Genomic DNA, 22871 nt, shown 5'->3' with positions numbered 1-22871 from the left:
GGTTACTCCTAGGTTGCAGGACTAAATAAGGTTAGAGTAGATTATAGCGAGCGCTGCCAACGGTAGCAGCTACTGTCATCTTTTCAGTTGTGTGTGTGTCTTCAGACAGCTGAAGATGATTGTAGTAAAAAATGAAGGAAGCCCACCGACCTGGGGCCCTTCCGCTTGGGGAGACTACCACAGTCACCGCTGCCTGGCACTTGGAATACAGTTTAGTTGTATACAGGCTGAGCTGCAGCTCAGGAGGCAGGCCTTGATCCTTCACAGGCACGGCTCAGTTGTGTTCATGACTCCCACTGAGGTCCTTATGTTAGAGGAAGCATCAGGCCAGGACTGAGGCATCCTGCTCAGGCATCTGCTGTCACAAGCGTGGCAGGCCTTGCTGCTTTCTAGCCAATGTGTCTGACAGTTCTTAAATTGGCGGTCTGGTCCTCTGTCAGCCTTGGTTCAGTGATCAGAGCTGTGGGACTCAGCAGATGGAGCAGAGGAAGCCTCCCTGGCATGGTGCTCCTGGGACAGTGACACGGCTCACCCCACGTGAGGCTCCTTGCAAAGGGATTCCTACGGAACAGCCTCTCCACTTCACAAAAAGGGGCCAGGATTTGAGAGGCTACCTAGCCTGGAGCCGGGGCTCTGGTGCCCATGCTACTCTGCTCTGGGCTGCTGTAGTCCTAAGAGTCTGTGCTCTTCAATGCACTGGCTCTGCGAGGTAGCTCTGGGTGTGGCTGACCCTTGGCTCTTATTCTGTCTTAGCTTCTGCTGCCATTGCCAGCTGGGTTGGGGAGGGCTTGAGAGTGGTTATCAGAAGAGGTAAGGCTGTGGCTCTTCAAGAGGCAGAGGACCTCCCTGATAATTGAGGTTTGAAATTAGAGCTGATCCAGGTACTTGTGAGCCTGCCTGGGAGGGAGAAGCCATAGTTTCCCTCGGTGGTCAGGCATGTGCTGACTTCATCTTCTCTGTGGGGAGAGTGAGGAGGGACAGTCTGCTCATTGGCTAACCTTGTCTCTGTGAGTCCTTCTGCCACCTGTGATACGCTCCTTACAGGGACAGCCACCTACCCACTTTGGTCCTCCAAGGCGGCTTCCCACGGGGAGGCGTGTGTCAGGGAAGGGAGGTTCTGCACTCAGGGCTCACTGTGTGTGTCCTTGGCAGGCGTGACTAACGGCTTTGGAAAACACACGGAAAGCGGGTCTGACTCGGAATGTAGTTTGGGTCTCAGTGGAGGACTGGCGTTTGAAGCTGGCAGGTAAGGATGCTTATCCCCCAAGCTCGGGCAGCCTTAAGACTTCTTTTCCTTCGTTCTCCACTCAGTGACAGGTCGGGCTTCCTTCTCAGTTCTCCCTACTGCCGTCTCCTCTGTCCCTGTCTCTGGGAGCCCCGAGGGAAAGGGATTGGCCCTTGATTTCTCAGATCTGTTCTAGCAGAAGAGCGGTGTTGATGAGTTTGTGTAGCTCAGTCTCTTGCCGCCCATCGAAGTTGCCATGTGAGAGGCGTGCTCCGGGACGTGCACATGCACATAACCCAGCTTGTTGCAGACAAAGGTGGTTTCATAGGATTGGTCTCTTCAGTTTGTTTTGGCTTCTGTTCAGTGAGGGCTGAACCCTGGGCCACACACCTGCTAGGCAAGTGCTCTACCAGAAAAAACCAAAGCTTTTTTTATAGGATCTTGTTGTGTAGATGTGGATGGACTGGAATCCCAAGCATCTCTACTGCCTTGGTCTCCCGGGTGCTGAGACTATGGGCGTACACCACTATGCCTGCATTTAGCCCTTGGTTTTTGAAACCAAGATGTAGAACTGAATGGCTCAGGGTAGCCTCCAGCTTAACCCTTGTCCCCTTGCTTCCCAGGTGCTAGGCTTACAGGCATGTGTCGGCTACATCCAGTGCCCACAACTGTGGCCTCTGTAGAGGTATTGCATAGGGGTGAGGGAAGACCAAGTACGAGCTTTTAAAGGTCCCCTGGTTTTTAGAGGCCCAAGGTAGCCTGCCATTTCTGAGAAGGGATGGGCTTCTGTTCTCTAGCTGAAGGGAGGATTTCTCCCAAGTCGAAGAGTTTACTGAGCTCACTGCCCTGTGTTTTCTGTTCTCCCAGACTCTGGGTGGAGGGGGTTGCTTGTGTGAAAGGGCCTCGGTGCCACTGCAGAAGGTGACTGCTGAGAGGGTCCCTGGTTTAGTAGTACAGAAAAGGCTGGCCTGTGTCTGAAGGCTTCTGCAGCAGGTCTCACTGGTGTGTGTGCTTTGAGATTTCCTGCTGAGCTTCCAGGTGGGCGTGTAGGCCTTCAGTTACACGCTGGCCTGTGCTGGCTTCCCACATCAGTCCCCCACGAACCTCAAAACTGCTTGGCTCTCTCCCTGTCTATCAAAGCCTCCAGAAACACAAAGCAAGCAGATGCAGAGAGAGAGTTTATTAGGGCTAGGAAATACAGATTTCAAAATATTAGAAAATGCTTCTTGCTTGCTCTCAGGTTGGAGTTCCTGGCTTCCTTCACAGACAGTGGCCCATGCCTGTAAACTCAACACTTAGGTGACTGAGATAGGAGATTCGTGAGGTGGAGACCAGCTTGGGCTTTGTAGTAAAGCCTGTTCAAAACAAAGCAAAACTCCAATAAAGCTACACAAATATGTAAGTGCCTGGAAGGTCAGTTTACTGGAGCTGGGGTAAGACTGAGGTCAGCCATCTGTCACCTTCCAGCCCTTGCTGAGGTGGAAGGGTACCGTTTGCCCTTACTGAAGGGCAGGCTCCCATCTGAGTCATAGAAACAGGCCAAGCAGCGTGCTGGCTCAGGTGATGCTTGCCTTGGTGAAGAACTCCAGACAGCTGCTACTTCTTGCTTTCCCCAGGACTTCTGCCTGGTAGAGGAGCCATGCCCTTGAAAGATATTTCCTCTGTAGTCTGGTGTTCAGAGTTTAGTGTGAGAGACTGGGACCCAGCAGGCTCAGTTCCCAGAATCACACGGTGAAAGTAGAAAGCCCACTGCACAAGTGGCCTCTCACATCCATACACACAGGTGCGTGCCAGTGCTCCACACCCACGCACACATGAGAGTAAACCATAAAAAGTGAGTAAGATGGGAGGCCCAAGTTCTGACTGCAGTGTTCTCCCTCCCTCCTGGAGCCTCTCTCCTCTCCTCTCCATTCTCCAGCAAGAACAGGAGGGAAGCTCGTAGCTGTTAGACTGAAGCCATATTGTCTCTTGTTGTTCTGGGTTGTTGTTGTTGTTGTGTTTTGAGGCAGGGTCTCTCCATAGCCCTGACTTCCTGGAACTCACTGGATAGACCAGGCTGGCTGGCCTTGAACTCACAGAGATCCGCCTGTCTCCTTGCACTGATCACTCACCTCTTGCCCATTTGCTCCATGGTTGGTCTTTCCAAATAGCTCTTCTGAGCACCTTTCCAATCATTGTGTTCCACAACCATCTCTTGTACGCCAGGTTGTGACTGAGGCTTGGCCCTCTTGACCTCTTGATACTCCGGCTCCTCCTTCTGAGTTCTAGGATGGCATTTGTGCCCCACCATACCCAGCTTCGAGTTGTGGTGTGAGTCACTGTTGTTAAATACCTGCAGTTCCCGTAGCTTGTCTTGTAGAGGAGATGGATGGACATTATTGTCTGAAGTGTAGACTGGGCTGGCCTGGGGCTTTGGGAAGTCTGCAAAGCAAGCCCCAGTGGCATCCATCTGCCTCATCAGAACCACACAGAGCTTGTTCTGCTGCTGCAACCTAATCTGTGATACCTTAAATCTGAAAACATGAAACCATTCATCCACACAGAGTGCGTGGTTGTGTGAACGTGGACTTTTCAAAGCACCACGGGTGGGCCACTGCTCAGGCACGCAGAAGGTCGCAGGTGGAGGCAGGCTACCTGGCTTGTCTTTCAGCTGCCTCTCCCTGCTCTTCTCTGCCATGTCATGGAGAGGGACTTAGGGGAACCCCTAGCATCCTCTGTCTACCCAGCCAGGCTCCGAGCTGCAGGGGCAGGTGTCAGTAGGCTTTGCTGGTGTTGCTTCCCAAATAGGTACCGACTGCTTTCCTGAGTGAGTGAATGCGAGTTGTGGTTTTGGTTAAGCCAAGTTTTTGCATGAGTTGAATTCTAACTCAGCGAACCTCAGTTCCACACTCTAGCCATTCCCAGCCTTTGCTGCATCTTGGATTGTCTGTAAAAATTTGACTCGTCTTTTAACCACTTCTTCTAGTTGAGAAGTTACAGATCAGTGATATTATTTTTGAGACCATCTTACTGTGTAGCTCAGCCACTGCTCTAGCCTCAAAAATCAGAGATCCCTCTGCCTCTGCCTTCCTGGTACTGCTATTAAAAGTGTGTGCCCATGCCCAGCAGTGGTAGTCAGCAATAGTAGTTCTTAAAGTTTGATGAGTATGGGCGTTCCTAGCCACATAATTTGTTGCCCAGAAACCCGCAGCTCTGAATGTGTGTTAAAACTGCATGAGGAACTATTTTTTTTTTTTTAAAGCCATTTTTTACCTTTTTCTTTAACTCTTCTTTTTCTTTTTTTTTCCTTTTTTTTTTAATTTTTAATATTTTTATTACATATTTTCCTCAATTACATTTCCAATGCTATCCCAAAAGTCCCCCATAGCGCCCCCCACTTCCCTACCCACCCATTCCCATTCTTTTGGCCCTGGCATTCCCCTATATTGGGGCATATAAAGTTTGCAAGTCCAATGGGCCTCTCTTTCCATTGATGGCCGACTAGGTCATCTTTCGATACATATGCAGCTAGAGACAAGAGCTCCGGGGTTCTGGTTAGTACATCATGTTGTTCCAACAATAGGGTTGCAGATCCCTTTAGCTCCTTGGGTACTTTCTCTAGCTTCTCCATTGGGAGCCCTGTGATACATCCAATAGCTGACTGTGAACATCCACTCCTGTGTTTGCTAGGCCCCGCATGAGGAACTATTTTAATGCCAGCGTTTCTGCGGTCTCAGTCCAGCTCTTCCTGCCTTTGTATAATATTCCCTTCCCTCTCTCCCTCTTCCCTTTCCTCTCTCTTTCTTTCTTCCTTCCTTTCTTTATTTCTTTTTCTTTTTTACAAGACAGGGTTTCTCCGTGTAGCCCTGGCTGTCCTGGAACTTGCTCTGTAGACCAGGCTGGCCTCGAACTCAGAGATCTGACTACTTCTGCTTCTGCTTCTCGAATGCTGGGATTAAAGATGTGTGCCACCACGCCCAGCACTTCCCCTTTGCATTTGCATGTGTGTTCACCTGTGTCACCATGCTTGTGCAGGAGTTAGTCCCCTCCTCCCATGTATGTCTAAGGATCAGACTCACTGCTGACATCAAGTGCCGTTACCACTGACCCACCTCATCCTCTGGACTTTACCTCTTTGCAGTAGCTTTGTTTACAGAAAGAAGCTCGTTTCCTTTTTAATTGGGGGAAACTCTATGCCTACCCAAGGAAACCTTCACTCACAAACCATTGGGAAGTGAGAAGTAGATCTATTTTTCAATTTAGAAATGTCTTTGCTAATTCTGGAAAGATGTGCCTGTTATAGAACATTTGGAAAAGAGGCAGATTTTTGGATCTCAAAAATAAATTGGCTCCTCAAGAAATGTGAAGCACAGAGTGCAGATTCTTGCAGAGGTGAGAGGGCCTCCTGGTGGCAGCCTGTCCTGAGAGGCTGAGGGGACTGGGTGACTGACTCTCCCCGTGTTGCTGCTGTTCTTGCGGGACTCATGGTGTAGATCTGTGATTAGAGGGTGTATAACACCACGCCCGGCCCCATGGCCTTCTCTCTGGATGAAACCATCCTCTGCGGCCTGGCAGCATCCCTCCACAAGGATGGTCTGGTTTCTGGTGGGAACTTGAAGGTAACATGCGCCGTGGGTTAATATCATGTCGGCCTGCAGAGGAAATGGAGATGCCTTGGTCTCTGCCTTTGTGCTTTCGTAGCTCTGTGCCTGTTAGACATGGAAAAGCGAGAGTGGGTTGGTTCCAACTAAAAACTGCTCACTTCACCCTCTACTCTGTGTGCAGTGGCCTGACGCCTCCCAAACGCAGCCGTGGGAAGCCAGCCCTCTCTCGTGTGCCCTTCCTGGAAGGTGTGAATGGAGACTCTGACCACAGTGGCTCAGGTGAGACTATCGAGGCAGAGCTGGGGAAGACATGTTCCAAGGAGCAAGCCGTCCAAGCTGCTCGCATCTTTAGCTTGTGTTGTGTTTTGAGTTATGTTGCTGTGATCGTGACCATGGTGAAAGCAACCTGAGGAGAAGGGGTTCTCTTCACTTAGAGCCTGGAGGCCACTATGAAGCAGAGCCGTGGAGGAACGCTGCTTACTGGCTTGCTCCCCGGGGCTCACTCGGGTTCTTTCTTATATGGTCCCAGACCACCAGCCCAGGGATCTCATCAGCCACAATGGGCTGCGTCCTGCCCTCCCTTATCAGTCTTCTGTTAAAAAGATGCCCACTGACTTGCCATAGGCCAGTGATGGAAGCATTTACTCAATCAATAGTGCCAGAGGACCCGTGTTTAGGTTGACAAAAACCAAATCAAAGCAAAAACACTAGCCAGCACAGTTTGAATAGTTAACATGTGCCCATGGAGGCCAAAAATCCAGAAGCTCTAATGGAAGCCAGCATTCCCCACTGGAACACTGGCTGCTAACTGTGTGGTTGTTTTTTCAGAATTACTTAATGGATATTCAACCTGAAACCTGTGTGTGTGTTTGAGAGAAGTATAGAGGGCCCCCATTCCTTTCTTCTAGTTCATGGTATACCCTGGAAATCCTTTTGCTTTCGCCCGCCTGCCCAGCGGCCCACTGTGTGGGAGGACTTTTCATTGGCTTCACTGACGCCCTCCACAGGAGAGATTTCAAGTGTCTTCCTTGGTGCTGGGATGAGCATCTGCATGCACAGGCCGTCCCACCCACGCAGTGTTAGGTTGCAGGAAGCGTGTGTTTGTAGCTCTGGCTGTTGTTGCCTCGCTTTGCTCTCTAGCGTCTCAGTGGTAATATGTCACTGATAACCTGGCTCTGTCGAGAATGTCTGTTTCGCCCGATAGAAAAGCAGGCAAGGCAGGGCCGCAGGAGGCCTGGGGTGGCTGGCTCCCAGATGGAACAGGTCTAGAGCAGCTGCTTCTTACCTCACGGTTGTCTGTCACATCACTCGGGACGGCCCGTCTCTGCCGGTCCCTCTAACACAGGGTTCCTTCCCTGGTCCAGCTGTTTGCTTCCTTCTGCCTTTCTCGTATCTGTTGACAGATGCATGCCTTTGAGTTCTCTTTCTTGTGAGTGTCTGCACACAGACGACAGGTCTCATGTCCAGACTCTGTGCGTCTAAGTGTGAAGTCAGGAAGTGGATCTGACACACTTTGTACTTCTGGTGGTGACATTTTTTCCCCCTTTTTAAATCCACATACTAAAAATGATGCCAAACGATATTTAAAAAGACTTGCACTCCCGAAGCCCACCATGAGAACACAGCTGCCCGTTCCTGGGTTGCTTCCGATTCTTTTAGGCACATTTTGACAAGTGCAGATGATATACACACTCTTTTTTGTTTTTTTGTTTTTTGTTTTTGTTTTTTTTTCCAGACAGGGTTTCTCTGTATAGCCCTGGCTGTCCTGGAACTCACTTTGTAGACCAGGCTGACCTCAAACTCGGAAATCCGCCTGCCTCTGCCTCCTGAGTGCTGGGATTAAAGGCATGTGCCACCACGCCCGACTTGATACACACACTCTTCTGCTTACAGTTTTTGCTTGTATATTTCCTCCTTTTTGGCTCATGGTTTTTCTGTGCACTGTATTACTTCTATCTGACAAGCAGTGCTTTGTGGCTGATGTGACTGGACAATGGGTTACCTCCAGCCTTTAACACAAACAATATGCACACTTTTGCCTGAACTCCTATAATAAATTTCTTATAATAAATGTCCTAAGCAGTTTACTGGAGCAGATGATGCAGACACGTATTTTAATGTTCCTGGGACATTGAATAGAATCGCATTCCAAGAGAACTGGACCAGTCTGTAGTTTCTCCTCTGTGTGGCTCACGGGTTCCTGTTCAGCTGGTCTCGGTGCTGGCTTGTACTGGTTCACTGTCAGCTCACTGGCTTGAAATGGCATCTTTCCTTTTCATCCTAGTTAAGAACTATACATCTCTGCTCTCAGATTTGAGCCCTTTTCCTTAGCTGGGTGAATAGTCACTTCCTGGTCACAGTTGCAGGTGTCTGGGAAAGAATGTGGTTTTCATGGTGCTCAGAGCATAAGTGAGGCCAAGGAGGTGCAGCCTGTCCGTCCCAGGCCAGATGGATACCCAGGGTCAGGAAATACCTGCCCGGCTGCATGGCTCTGCTGGTTTGTGGTGCAGCCAGGTGCTTGGATGGCCCATCGTGGCCTGGTCAGAGCAGTGCTCAGGTTCTATTGAGATGGCCTTCTCCGAATTTTCCCTCATAAAGCTTCCATGAGAGGGACTCCCAACCTGGGGTGCAGACAGTGCTGTCTCTGCTTAAGCTGGGGCATGTCCCCTTCTCCTTAAGAGGCCCTGAAGGTGAAGCCATTATTTTTTCCCCAGGGAAGCTGTCCCAGAATCCAGAGTCAGAGGTTGGTAAACTATAGCCTGCTGTCTGTTTTTATGTGGCTCACAAACTAAAAATGGGTCTACATTTCAAATTATGAAAAAGATGGTCTTTTATAATGTGAAAGTTGTATGAAATTCAAATTTCAGTGTGAGAAGCATGAGTTACTGCTGAGGGACATGCTCATCTGCTTAGACTCTGGTTACACCCATGCTGCAGCCGCAGACACTGTGCGGCTCCTGAAAGGGTGAAATATGTGCTATTCGGCCATTTACTTTGCTGACCCCTGACCTGGTCTTAGAGTCCCTGAGGAAAGGGTGGAGGGAGTTGTTGCCTCAATCCTGGGCTGCCCCAGTCAGATGGAAGCTGCAGGCAAGGGCTTTGGGGCACCATGCCAAGTCCCCTTTGGGCGCTGTCTCCTCCCCTCCCCCACCCCCCAGGCAGAAGCCTCCTGATGCCCTTTGAAGACCACGGAGACCTGGAGCCCCTGGAGCTGGTGTGGGCCAAGTGCCGAGGCTACCCCTCCTACCCTGCCTTGGTGAGTCTGCCCCAGACGACACCCTCCTGTTCCCTCTCCCCCTGGCGGCTCTGGCCCCTGCCTTGCCTTGGGGGAGTATCTGATTGGATGAATGTGGTGGGCGTCAGCTGCAGAGGGGAGGGCCATCTTTACCCTTGCTTTTCTGGGGCACCAGGCACCCACCCCTCCCCACACACAAAAGGCTCTAGTTGTTCAGAGACCCGGTGCTTAGGGCTTTTGTAGCATTGCTCACTTGCTTCTGAGTAGGAGGAACACTGTTAGTGTGGTTAGCACGCTGATAATGCTTAGTGGCACTGTTAAACATCTGCTCTACTAAGTCCTTAAAATGCCAGCGATAGAATTGTTGATCTTGTTTTGTCGGGACGAGGCAGGGTCTGTTAGCTACTGCCAGTAAGCACTGGGGTTGGAATTTGATTTCAGGGCTCATAATATGATGGAAAGAAAGCCTTTGTTTTGAGCCACTGCATTAGGAGTCTTCCCCAGTCTTGGCCTCTCAGGACTGCAGTCGGCCCCTTTCCCCATGCATATGCCTGCGCGTACGAGGCAGAACACCTTTAGCCTTTTCCCTTCCCAGCATTCCATGAACATGCCCATCTTACATGATGAAAACCTGTCATCATGTCCTTGTTACTGATGACATCATCATGTCCTTGTTACTGATGACATCATCTGGCCCTTGTTAATGATGGCATCGTCTTTCAGTTGCTCTCATGTACCACGCTTTGACCATTTCCCAGCTCCCCGGGTAGCTTTCCTCTTTCTCTGTGGTCAGCAGCTGTCAGTGAACATCTTAGCTTTACCTTGGTGCACGATCGTGATTATTTCTCAGGCATGCCCACTAGGGGCAACATCTCTGCAGGATTCTGGCACAAGTTGCCTGGAAGTTGTTCTGGTTTACACTCCCACTGGTAGTGGCTAATAATTCTATCTACCTCCTTGGCTTCTGTCTTTGTCTTAGTCAGGGTTTCATTGCTGTGAAGAGACTCCATGGCCATGGCAGCTCTTATAAAGTCAAACATTTAATTGGGGCTGGTGCACAGTTTTGGAGGTTTAGTCCGTTATCATCATGGCAGGAAGCATGGCAGAATCCAGACAGACCTGGTGCTAGAGCAGCCAAGAATCCTACATCTTGATCTGAAGGCAGCGGAAGGAGACTCTGATTCCACACTGGGCGGAGCTTGAGCATAAGAGACCTTAAGGTCCCCTTTCATAGTGACATACTTCCTCCAAGGCCACCTACTCCAATAACACCACACCCTCTAACAGTGCCACTCCCTGTGGCCAAGCATTGAAATACTCTACTCTCCAGGGGCTTTTCCTATTCAAACCACCACAGCCTGTTAGAGGAACTGGCCACAGGTTCTGCAAGATAATACCACCAACTGGAAACCTTTGGGTCTTGTGAGACTCATCTGGGGAGATTTTAAAAGGTGTGTAAAGTCAGATCCACCCTGGAACACCAAAGAAGCCTTCTAGAGGCTGAGTCCAGGCATCAGGTTTTCTCTGGTGTTTCTCAGGGTCTGTAGCACTAGGGGAGGCTACTCAGGACCTTTCCTGCACAGCTCTGGGCTTTTCCCAGCCCTGCCTCTCTGTGACTCTTGAGCCTGACAGCAGCCTTCAGAGATAAGGAAGACAGGCTCCTGTTTGTTGCAGTGAGATTGTACCACTTCTTGGAGCCACATTGGTTCCTATAGCTTACTTTGTTCCCTCCTGGGCTATGGCAGGTGTGGAAAAAGCACACTTACCTGGAAGCTGGAGACACTGAACTGGGAGCTCTGTACAAATGAGACCATGGGCCGGACGTGGTGGTGCACACCTTTAATCCCAGCACTCCGGAGGCAGAGGCAGAGGCAGAGGCAGGAGGATTTCTGAGTTCGAGGCCAGCCTGGTCTACAGAGTGAGTTCCAGGACAGCCAGGACTATACAGAGAAACCCTGTCTCAAAAAACTGAAAAAAAAAAAAAAAGAGACCCCAGACCCAGTTTAGTCATTAAGGAAGTGATGGAGCTGGCTGGTTTGGAGCATTGCGTTTGGGGTTGGGGGTTTTGTGTTTTAATTGTTTTCAAAACTACAATGAAAGAGAGACAGTCCAAAACTAACCTTTAAAATACAAACATACAAAACACTGAGACCTGGTGGTATACACCATTTATCTCAGCATAGGCAGGTGGATCTCACTGAGTTCGAGGCCAATGAGGTCTATATAGTCCCAGGACAGCTAGGGCTACATAGTGAGACACTGTCTCATACCAAACAGGAGAAAAGACTGCAAAGAAGAAATTCAGTCACCACTTGAACACAACCTGTGCGTTTATTCTGGTGCATGGCCTGCACCCCTCTTCCCATGCATGTCCATTGTGCATGTTACACTGGGAGGTGGTGTGAGTTTTATTTTGCTTCTGCAAAAGTAATGTGCACATTACAGGAGATTTGGAAAAACAGAAAGGGGGGCGGAGCAGAGTGCCCACGCCTTTGTAGCACATGGACTAGTATTCGTACTGTTCCCTTTCGTGTTCACTGTTGCAGTCATGGTGTCTGTGTGCACGTTTGCTGCATGTTGTGTTGGGCCTTACCACGAGCTTCATATCCATGCTCATTGGGTGGACGGGCCGTGTATGGCCGTCCTCAGGGCCCTCATCCTCCAGGTCTTTCCAGTCTCTTCCTGACAGCCAGCAGGTGCTGGTGGAGGCAGCAGAGCAGTGCCACCACCCTCCCACCCCCCACCCCTGCCTTCGGGAGCTGGGGAGGCTTAGGGCCGGTTCTATTGTATCTTCAGCTTTAGCCCCAGGAAGAGTGGCAGGCAGCTTGGGAGACAGTTTCAACTACTACATAGCTCATGGGTGGGCCAGAAGTCGTCTTTCTTAGCACCTTTTAAGAAATTTGTTTAGATTTATTTATTTAATATGTATGTATATGAGTATTTTGCTTATATGTACGTTTGTTTGTGCACCACACACATGTCTGGGGTCGGGGTGGGGGTATCAGAAAGTGTCTGTCACTTTGAAATCGAGTTGCAGAAAGATGTGAGCCACCCTGTGGGTACTAGGAGCTGAACTTGGGTTCTTTGCTGAGCCTCCTCTCAGTACCTTAGAGTAGCTGCTCAACACAGCACCTCTCGGTGGCTTACCTTGGAAGGACATGGGGTGCTGCCAGGGAAATGGGCAGTTTCTCATGAGCAGAGAGCTCTGGGGCGGGACGTGGAAGTTAGATTGCTCTGTCTCTAGAGAAGGCTCTTCCTCAGTCACTTTCCAAGACTCTCTGGCCTTTGTACACAGAGGTCATTGAGCCAGCTGGGCTGGGTCGAAGGCTGCATGCAGCTCAGGCGTAAAGCCAGAGGCTCCGGAGCAGCTGGTCTCTGTCCTCTGCTGCAGTTTCCCTGTCTGCTAACACCTGTCAGGCTGCTGGCTTCAGCAGGAGATTGAAGCGAGATGATGTGTAGATGGTCAAGGGCCTTGGGAACAGAAAGTGCTGCACAGACCTGGAGAGCTACTGGGCTGTTGATGACAGGCCTGCTCAGAATGAGATGGGGCCTGGCCTTCTGGAGATTAGTTCCTCTGGTGGCTTTGGTTTTTCCCCTCAAACTCCAACCCTTTGAGCTGTCTTTCTGTCTCCTCTCCAATCTTACCACAGAGGTATCTGGCCCCACTCGCCTTGGGAAGGTGGCAGGTAGTCAAAGCCTGTTGCACAGAAGTAAAGGTGTTGCCTCTGCTGCCTGGCTGAGCTTTCTCTGTGGTCCAGCCTAGGTGCCCGGTTGAGCAAGGCCCTGAGTCCTGTAGTGGATTACAGAGGTGGTGAGAGCATGCCTAGGGAAGCAGCCCTAGTCCTTTCTAGCAGGCATTGTGAGAGAGCTGGCTTCTCTGGCTTCCACATCCGGACCGCCTGCTCAGCCTGACCACCAGGTCCTTTCGTCTGAAGGATTGATTGCACAAGGCTGGGAGGGGTAGCACAGTGGAGTGGGGGAACAAAGTTAAGATTTCTACTTTGGGGTGGGTGCTGGTGATCGATCCATGCCAGCCTCTCCACCACTGATCACGTGGAGAACGGAACCCTTGCGTGCTGAGGCGGCCGATGTCTTGATGGTGAGTTCTCCCACCTTCCCCTGCTTAGGGCATGTCTTCTCTTCTGCCTCCAGATCATCGATCCCAAGATGCCCCGGGAGGGCCTCCTGCACAACGGTGTCCCCATCCCTGTCCCTCCGCTGGACGTGCTGAAGCTGGGCGAGCAGAAGCAGGCAGAGGCTGGAGAGAGGCTCTTTCTTGTCCTCTTCTTTGACAACAAGAGGACCTGGTGAGTGACAGCTGCTGCAGGAGCCTGGCCAAGGTGCAGGGTCAGCCCACGGGAGGTGGGAGGGTTTCTGCTTGTGGCTGCCCCTAAAGACACTAGAGGAAGGTGGAGTGGGCCTCCTTGGAGGGCTTTTCAGGAGACTTTGCTCAGAAAGCCACAGGATGAGGGCTACAGCTTGGGCCCAGGGAGAAGTCAAGCACAGCACACTTTGAGTGTGGGCCTCACTGTTCCTCTGTAGAGCTCAGGAGAGGCGTTAGGAATTGTGGATCGCTGTACCCTTAAGCCGTCAGTCACCTGATCCTGGAGATGGACATGACCTTGGTTGGGCAGCTCCGTAGCTAGTTACTGGAGGGAGATCCAGCGGCAGAGGGGAGTCTGGACAGTGTGGTGTCCTTTATGAAGGCTTGGAGGTCTGTGCCTAGTAAAGTGTTGTCCCGAATCTCTGTAGAAAGGGGGTAGAGTAGCTGGTAATGGAGCTGTCCGACGTTGCACTCCTCTACTCCCCTTGAGCTTGCCTGACCTGGAGCTGGGTTCAGAGGCCCCCGCAGGGCCTCCTGCAGCTGCACCTCAGCTCTACTTGCATTCTAGGCAGTGGCTTCCAAGGGACAAAGTCCTGCCCCTGGGTGTGGAGGACACCGTGGACAAGCTCAAGATGCTAGAAGGCCGCAAGACCAGCATCCGGAAGTCAGTACAAGTGGCCTATGACCGCGCCATGATCCACCTGAGCCGAGTGCGTGGCTCCCACGCCTTCGTCACTTCCAGCTACCTGTGAGAGCGGCGCTGGGCCTGTGTCTGCCTTCTTTGCCTCTCCTCTGTCCCTGAGGCATGAGAACCTCTGCTGCCCCTGCCACGTGTATGGCCGGCAGCTTTTTTCTAATGGCAGGCCCTGACTGGACTGGGTCTCCGAGGGCAAGGCCCAATATTGACCAATCATGTGGTTCCCCTGGAGGGCTGCTGTGTGCCAAAAAACCTCCCACCCGAGGTCCCTGGGGATATTCCACTGAAGAACCACTTAGAAGTAGAAGCAGCTGAGAGTCTTAGCCAGCCAGGGAGATAGACCTGGTCCACAAGGCAAGAGGGCCTAGGCTGCTTCTCTGGGGCCAGCCGGCTCTCTCCATGCCTCTCCCACCTAACCATACCTCAGGGCAGGCAAGGTTCTGACATTGATCTCAGAGATGTGCCAGGGTCCCTCGGGAACCCTCAGAGCTTCCCTTCCCCGACACTGCCCATGCTCGCACCCCCCCCCCCCCCCCCCCCGTCTCATCTCTCACACCCAACCCAGGGTCTCCCTTCCCTCATTGCTCTCTGCTCTCCCTTGTGCCAAACTGACAGCAACATCACCAAATTGATCTTTTTCTTTTCTGTCCCATTTCCTTCCTGGCCAGCTGCTACATTAGATGGATGTCTGCCAGGCGCTTGAGTCCCAGGTAGAAGCTACCCCACCTGTAAGGACCCACCCCCACTCACAGCCCTCCAGCACCCTCCCTCTGGGTTTGCTGCCCCTGCCTCCCAGAGTAGGGCTCTTTTCTTTCATCCCCTGCTTTCAACCTCTTCTCCACCCTCACCTCCTCAATCCCTACCCTCAAAAAGGAAGGAAAAACAAACTGTGAATGAGGAAAGCTGACTGACAAGCCAACGCAGCTCTCAGAGGCTTCTGCTCTTGACATTTCTTTTCACCTCTTTAAGCACCAAAGCCGCAGGCAGGTTTGCAGACCGCCGATTGCCATGTTGACTTCTACCTTGATGTTATTTTTAATTGTTTTCAATTTTTTCATAGGGGAGTTTTGGGCAAAAAACAAAGTCCCTGGGGAGATCACTGCCATTTTTACATACTCAAACTTTTTAAAGAAATACAACCAACCAACCACCAACTTCTTACACTTTTGGGACTCGAGCCAGAGTTTAAAAGGGAACCAACAAAACTCACCAAGAGGGCCAGGTTCTGTCCAGCAAACAGCACAGCCACACGGGACAGGGCGTGGTGTACATAACTGTAAGATAGCAGGCACACACTCTCCATTACCAGAACCCTCCCTTGTGCATCCATGCTGCACAGCCTAGTCAAGGAGCCGACACGTCCCCCTCTCCCCAGGTAGCTGGTCAGCTGTGGACTCTGTGACCCTTGTCTAAACCTGTGTCAAGATCTCGGGGCTTCTCCCTTTCTGTCTCCTTCCCCCAACACTATCTCCTCTGTCTCTATTTTTCAGTCTCGGAATCCTTCCTCTCTCCGAGTCCCACTTTAAAAACTGCTCTTTTAGGACAGGATGTGGCTCGGATCTGCTGTGGCACAGGGCCTCGTCTCTGTCTGGTCTGCTGTGAAGCACACGATGCTCTATTTATTGTAGAAAGTGAATTTATTTGCCTTCTAGAATTGTTTATAACAGATGGTTATAAGAGAGGTAATAAACAGAAAAGCCTATGCCTGTAAAGAATACAAGAGTTAATTTTGCCTACCATAATATGATGTCTTATTTTCTCTCTGAGAAATAAATGTTCTATGGGCTGTGGTGTGCGGTGCTGTTTGCTGTCGTGGCGGGGCCTCCTGTCCTAACGCCACCCGCTTCTCTGAAGGCAGAGCCATTAAGAACGGACCTGTCTGTCCTTTAGATCTCATGGATGGCATGAGGAGGGTCCTGCCAGGTTGGCGCAGGTTGCAGAGAAGTCATTGTTCAAGTCACTGTGTGCTGTATGAGGCCGCTTCATTCATTCATTCATTTTAATTTATTTATATTTCAAATCCCAGTCACCTCCTCCCGGAAACCCCCATCCCATCCTCCCTCCCCCTGCTTCTATGAGGGTGTTCCTCCACCCACCCACCCACCCACTCCCACCTCCCCACCCTCGATTCCTCTACACTGGCGAATCTGTCCAGCCTTCATAGGATCAAGGACCTCTTCTCCCAATGCTGCCTGACAGGGCCATCCTCTGCTACATATGCACCTGGAGCCATGTGTACTCAGTTGGTGGCTTAGTCCCTGGGAGCTCTGGGGGGGTCTGGTTGGTCGATACTGTTGTGCTTCCTGTGGTGTTACAAACCCCTTCAGAAAGGGGCATCTTTTTTTTTTTTTTTTTCAGAAAGGGGCATCTTGAAGCATAGACTCAAGAGGCATTCCCAGGAATAGCATGTCTGCAAAGAGCCTATGGGAGTTTGCTACTGTCCTCCCTGCTCAGGCTCTCTGATATGGAAGAAGGCACAGCTCTTGATTACCTTCACAGGGCCTAATTCGTATAACATAAAGTGCGTCCAGCATGCAGACAACCCTTGTGCTGCATAAACAGTGCAAGACACCCTGGCATGTAAGACATTGCTGACGCCCGAAGCCATTGTGAGGGGCCTGGCCTGGAGAGAGGTTTGAAAAGATATGTTTGGCCGGGCAACAGCTAAAGGTTTCAAAAGAAGGAAGCAGTTAATTTAAGCCTTGAGAACAGGTTTAGAAATCCATAATTATGAGCTGGGCAGTGGTGGTGCACACCTTTAAACCCAGCAGAAGCAGGTAGATTGCAGATTTCGAGGCCAGCCTGGTCTACAGAGTGAGTTCCAGGACAGGCAGGGCTACACAGTGAAACCCTGTCTTGAAAAAAACCAAAAACACAAGCAGTCTTTATTTATGGGTTGTATTTTGAGTTACAGAGGCAACTGTAAAATGCGGAGGGCATGTTCGTTACTTCGTCCCCTCCCCCTGGCTGACCTCAAACTCACCACACAGACCAGGCTGGCTTCGAACTCAGGGACTGTTGTGCCTTTGTCTCCTGAGTGCTGAGATTAAAGGTGTGTGCTATTCCATCCAGATTTTTTTTCTTACACTAGTAAATCCAGTTTGTGTTGGCCACCTCCCCCTGGGCATGGAGTGAGGTCATACAGGATATGCCACTCCATTGAGGAAAACTGACGTCCCCTCCCCCAGTGGCAACAAATGCCAGTAGACCCTCAGCTAGGCTGGGACTTCACACTCTCTTCCCCTCCTTCATGCTGAGATTTTTTGCCTGGCTGGAGTTTGTGTGGGTCTTGTGCATGCTTCCACAGTCCCTGAGCTCATGTGTGTTCCTCCTTTACTGCACAAGTCTGCAAAATGCTGCTGCTTTGAAGTTATCTACCGCCTCTGCTTTTCCCGCCCCCTCTTCTGCGTAGATCCTGAGCCCCAAGGAGGATGCTGATATCCACATCCCATCCAAAGCTACCATTCTAATGTCCTGAGTTCTCTGAATATTAGCCAGTGCATGTCTGCATGTTAATAGCCTTCAACTGCAAAAAGAAGAAGGTTCTGTGGCAAGAGTCAAGCAACAGTGTTCCCCCCCCCCTCCCCCCGGCCCACAATCTATCTCTCCATGGCTTCCTGGCCTCACTGAACTAATTAATTAATAATTACATCCCAGTAATGGATTCCCTCTTGTGGAGCCAGTTTCAACCCAATTTTTTTTTAAAGATTTTATTTATTTATTATTATATGTAACTACACTGTAGCTGTCTTCAGACAGACCAGAAGAGGGCGTCAGATCTCATTACGGATGGTTGTGAGCCACCATGTGGTTGCTGGGATTTGAACTCTAGACCTTTGGAAGAGCAGTTGGGTGCTCTTACCCGCTGAGCCATCTCACCAGCCCTCAACCCAATTTTTAAAAGCAATTGGTTCCTCTCCTAACATCCTGGTCATTCTTGTCCTTGTGGGCATATCTTGCCAGCAGGTTGTTGTTACTCACAGGGTTGTCAGCAGGGTGACATTGGTGACCACTTTCTCCTGGGGGTTTGCACAGCACCTTACTGCTGGCCCGTGGGTCAAGTACTAGAGGGTAACGGAGAACACTGGCAATACCCTTTAATGTTTTGGTTTTTTTTTCTGGGGAGGGTATATGGGGCACCACTGGCTAACAATCTACAAAGAGGTAACCCATTTCTGGTTTGGGGTTTCATTTCGTAGCACAGGGCAACATAGTATTCTCTTTTCCCTTCCTTGAAAGATGGCATCCTTCCTCATGACCACCACCTCGCTACCTCACTTCTGTGGATATTTATTCTTTCCTTTTAAAGTTTTTCATGACATGGTGTGTGTGTGTGTATAGTCCTGGCTGTCATGGAACTTTCTCCATAGACCAGGCTGACCTCAAACTCAGAGATCCACCTGCCTCTGCCCCCTGAGTACTGGAGTGCACCACACACACCTTCCATGGACTTTCTAAATGAAACACAGAGATTTTGAGCTTAAAAGCAGTGTCCAGGGCCTGGAGCAATGAATGGTCCAGGGAGTTAAGAGCACTTGAAACTCTTGGGTTCAGTTCCCAGCGCCCACAGAGTGGTTCACCCAACTGAAGCTCCTTTCCATGTGATAACTCCAGCCTGGGTCAAGTTGACACACAAAACCAGCCAGTACAAATGACTTCCCTTCTAGCCTACTGCCCACCAGAGGTAATGGAAAAAAAGGTTATGAGGATACAGGGGAAGTGGACCTGTTTAGAAATGGTCCTTGGGGCTGGTGAGATGGCTCAGTGGGTAAGAGCACCCGACTGCTCTTCCGAAGGTCCAGAGTTCAAATCCCAGCAACCACATGGTGGCTCACAACCGTCTGTAACGAGATCTGGCACCCTCTTCTGGAGTGTCTGAAGACAGCTGCAGTATACTTACATATAATAAATAAATAAATCTTTAAAAAAAAAAAAAAAAAGAAATGGTCCTTGGAGCAAATCCAACGTGCATTGTCAGGATATCAGCAGTTCAGCTCACATGAATCAGCAATGGCAGCTCAATTCTGAAGAAGCCATGGGGGTCAGCTGTTTGCTGTTTAGAAGTAGTTTCTTGGAGCAATTTCAATCTCCAGTTGTCAGGATATCAGCAGTCCAGGTCTGCAGTGCAAACAGGTCTGCAGATAGCAAACAGGAATCAGCAGTGGTAGTACTACCCAGCAGAAACAACCAGGCCTAGCCGGGCGTGGTGGCACACACCTTTAATCCCAGCACTCGGGAGGCAGAGGCAGGCGGATTTCTGAGTTCGAGGCCAGCCTGGTCTACAGAGTGAGTTCCAGGACAGCCAGGGCTACCCAGAGAAACCCTGTCTCGAAAGACAAAAAAAAGAAAGAAAGAAAAAGAAACAACCAGGCCTCCACCATCTGCATAAGTCAGCAGGAACAACAGAACCAGTAAGGCACCAGGAGAAGTTCTCTGCTGTGCATCTCAACAAAGTGAAGATCAGCGAAGACAAGACACACAAGATCAAAGCTAGCTATGAAAGCCCCGCCATCACTGTTCATCCGGCCCCTATTATACTCCTTCCCACAGGTCTTGCCTCAGATGTAAGCCTGTATCCAGAAATTTCCACTTCGCTCGGCCAATTGGCTGAGTGGCAGAACACCACCAGAAGTTGTTGCTGTGTTTTTTTCTATGAATTCATGACAAATGATGACCAGTAAGGAATGGCCAGGTACCAATACCATCTAGCATTTTCTACCATCTGTTGGGTTATATTTATATTCCTTCTTAACATCATGCATCCTTTCATGTGTTTGCTTTAGCAAAACATCTTTTCCTCTGTATCTGCTTCAGGAAAACATTCTTCCACGTGTCTCCTTTAGCAAGACATCCTTTCACCTGTGTGCCTCAGCAAAACATTGACATCATTGACTTTCCAAAGAAACCAGAACTTTCCACTTCACCTCAGCCTCCTGGCTCTTCCTGGCTTGTCTTGGTGGATGGTACTAAGCCAGACTGCCTATTGCTATTGTGTTAAAATATGAGTGGTCTCTACAGTACTAATATATCCACCTCCAGCAACTAGGCTGTGGGCTACCTTTTCCACGGACAGCGGCTGTATTCTTTACTTTCCTGTTGCTGTGAGAAAATGCTCTGACAGAAGTAACTTGAAAGAGAAAGGTTTTATTTTGTCTCACAGTCCCGGAGGGACAAAGTCCATCCTGATAAGAGGGCGTGGCAGCAGGAACAGGAAGCTGATCATACCACATCCACAGTCAGGAGGCAGAGAGCAGAGACCAGGAACTGACTATATGATCATTCTATGGTACAATTGCTGGGAAGGTTTTATTGTAATTACAAGAGAATGGCCAGAGGCATCTGGAAGGGTCTAATGCAGAGACAGCAGCAGGCTGAGCGTGGGAAGTGGACTGGACCTGGCCATGAGAAACAGCAGCGGAGCAGAGAGAGGAACAGAGAGAGAGTGCACAGCAGTCAGCGAGTATAATTGAGTAGGGTAATAAAGAGAATGGGCAGCTGTAGGGAGGGAAGTGGGTGAGCTGGAGGACAGAGGGGCCAAAGACTCCGGAAAGTGTAGCAGGTCCTTGTAAAGCTGAGGGAGTCTGGAGGTCAGCATGTGCTTTGGGATGCTAACAGACACCACCCTTCTGCCTTTTAGAATTTGGGGACCAAAGGTTTCCTAGCATGTCACATGAGTCAGTGGGGGACAATTCACCTTCTGACTACAACATGGGCCATAGACCAGATTCTTTTCCATGTGCAAGTATCCAGAAATGAGTAGTCAACAAATGGCCATATAACTCTTTTGCTAGTTTGGAAAGTTCCTGTCTCTGCTTTGGGACAGAACTGCCAGCATCAGAGAGAGAGGTGACCCCTAGGGGTCACCCCTAGGTGGACACATCACCTCTGAGGATAAGTCTGGAAGGCCAAGTGGTTAGAGAAGCGAACTTATGGCTAAGCTTTTTTTAGATTTATTTACTTCATTATATGTAAGTATACCATACCGGCTAATTTTGTTTCAACTTGACACAGCTGGAGTTATCAGAGAGAAAGGAGCTTCAGTTGGGGAAATGCCTTCACGAGATCCTGCTGTAAGGCATTTTCTCAATTAGTGATCAAGGGGGTAAAGGCCCCTTGTGGGTGGTGCCATCTCTGGGCTGGTAGTCTTGGTTCTATAAGAGAGCAGGCTGAGCAAGCCAGGGGAAGCAAGCCAGTAAGGAACATCCCTCCATGGCCTCTGCATCAGCTCCTGCTTCCTGACCTGTTTGAGTTCCAGTCCTGACTTCCTTGGTGATAAACAGCAGTATGGAATTGTAAGCTGAATAAACCCTTTCCTCCCCTACTTGCTTCTTGGTCATGATGTTTGTGCAGGAATAGAAGCCCTGACTAAGACAGTAAGATCTCACTATGGATGGTTGTGAGCCACCATGTGGTTGCTGGGATTTGAACTCAGGACCTTTGGAAGAGCAGTCGGTGCTCTTAACCACTGAGCCATCTCTCCAGCCCCCTCCAGGATTGTTTTAGACACAGCTTTACAAACAGTAGCTCAGATACAACTGCAGCTGAGTTTCCATGAATTTTATTAGCGGCTCCAGCCACGAACACGCCACCCAGGCCACTCGGTGGCCTTCCCTTACTGTCCCTCTCTGCTTCACAGGGAGTGCACTTTGGCGTCTTTCTCCTGCAAGGAGTCATGTGCCATGCGCCCTTCCGTGTCTGGCTTCTCTTTCAGCTGTTTTTGATTCTGTCCTGTGGCTCATATAGCCCTTTGCTTTGTCATTATATAAACACTGTATGTCCATTCTGCCGAGGGTGTGTGTGTGTGTGAATGTGTATGTGTTTGAGTGTGTGTGTGTGTATTGCACTTAGAGTGTGGGCATTGGAAATAGCTGCTAGGAATGCTTTTGCTTTTATCTCTCTCTCTCTCTTCTATGTTTATGTTTATTTTTATTTCTAAGCATAGCCTCATTGTATGGCCAGTGGCTGCCTGAGACCTGCTGTCTCTGCCTCAGAGTCATGGTCTGACAGACATAGAGTGTGTGCTGCCACAGCTGTCATTACACATGTCATTTGCCTGCCACTAATACCTATTTCCTTTTGGTGTGGCTCCAGGAGTGACCTGCTCCATCATGGGGCAGATGCAGTTCAGTAGATTCTGTCATCGCTGATGTGTGTTTGTGAAAGAGAGTGTGTATGGTGTATGTGTGTGAGTGGTGTGTAGTGTGTGTGTATGTGTGTGAGAGACTGCATGTGTGGTGTCTGGGTATGTGTGGTGTGTGTATGTGTGTATGTGAGAGAGTGTGCCTGTATGGTATGTGTATGTGTGTGTGTATGTATGTGTGTGAGAGTGCATGTGTGGTGTGTGAGAGAGTGTGTGTATGTGTGTGTGTGGTATATAAGAGTGTATTGTGTGGGGTGTGTGTATGTATATGTGTATATGTGTATGTATGTGAGAGAGTGTGTGGTATGATGTATGTGAGAGAGAGAGTGCATGTGTGGTATCTGAGTCTGTGTGTGGTGTGTGTATGTGTGAGAGACCGTGTGTGTGGTATGGGTGTGGGTTCATGTGTGGTGTGTGCATATGTGTGTGTGTATATATGTGTGTGAGAGAGTATAAGGTGTGTGAGTGAGTGCGTGTGGGTGTTTTTGCAGGCATGTGAGTGCACTATGGGATTGAGGAGGTCAGAGGCCTTGTGAAGTCAGTTCATTCCTTCTACCCTTCCCTGGGTTCCCGGGAAGCTTCCGTAGCAAGTACTTTTACCCACAGAGTCATCACCAGACCACACTTGATGCTTTTATGTCCCAAGGCCAGTAACCCTGGTCAGAGC

At 50.0% G+C, this 22871-nt stretch overlaps 1 protein-coding gene across 5 annotated transcripts in view; it reads left to right on the top strand.

Annotated features, from left to right (window-relative positions):
- The window catches only part of Brpf3 (bromodomain and PHD finger containing 3), a 37848-nt gene extending 21999 nt beyond the window's left edge, over window positions 1-15849 (top strand). For 3 of the 5 annotated variants that reach the window (XM_021186262.3, XM_085833297.1, XM_021186261.3), the window contains 5 exons: window positions 1153-1246; window positions 5990-6087; window positions 8967-9064; window positions 13196-13350; window positions 13936-15849. In XM_021186262.3, the coding sequence (XP_021041921.1) occupies window positions 1153-1246; window positions 5990-6087; window positions 8967-9064; window positions 13196-13350; window positions 13936-14119 (629 nt within the window). In that variant the 3' untranslated portion in view covers window positions 14120-15849. The remainder of the gene's footprint in view (window positions 1-1152; window positions 1247-5989; window positions 6088-8966; window positions 9065-13195; window positions 13351-13935) is intronic. The other 2 variants (XM_029471366.2, XM_085833298.1) reach the window with 2 other exon arrangements.
- Window positions 15850-22871: the final 7022 nt, after the last annotated feature.

The sequence above is a fragment of the Mus caroli genome, unplaced genomic scaffold, assembly GCF_978045245.1.
Source record: "Mus caroli unplaced genomic scaffold, Mus_caroli_1 scaffold_18, whole genome shotgun sequence".
NCBI lineage: Eukaryota > Metazoa > Chordata > Mammalia > Rodentia > Muridae > Mus > Mus caroli.
This window is presented reverse-complemented; position numbering and strand designations above follow the sequence as displayed.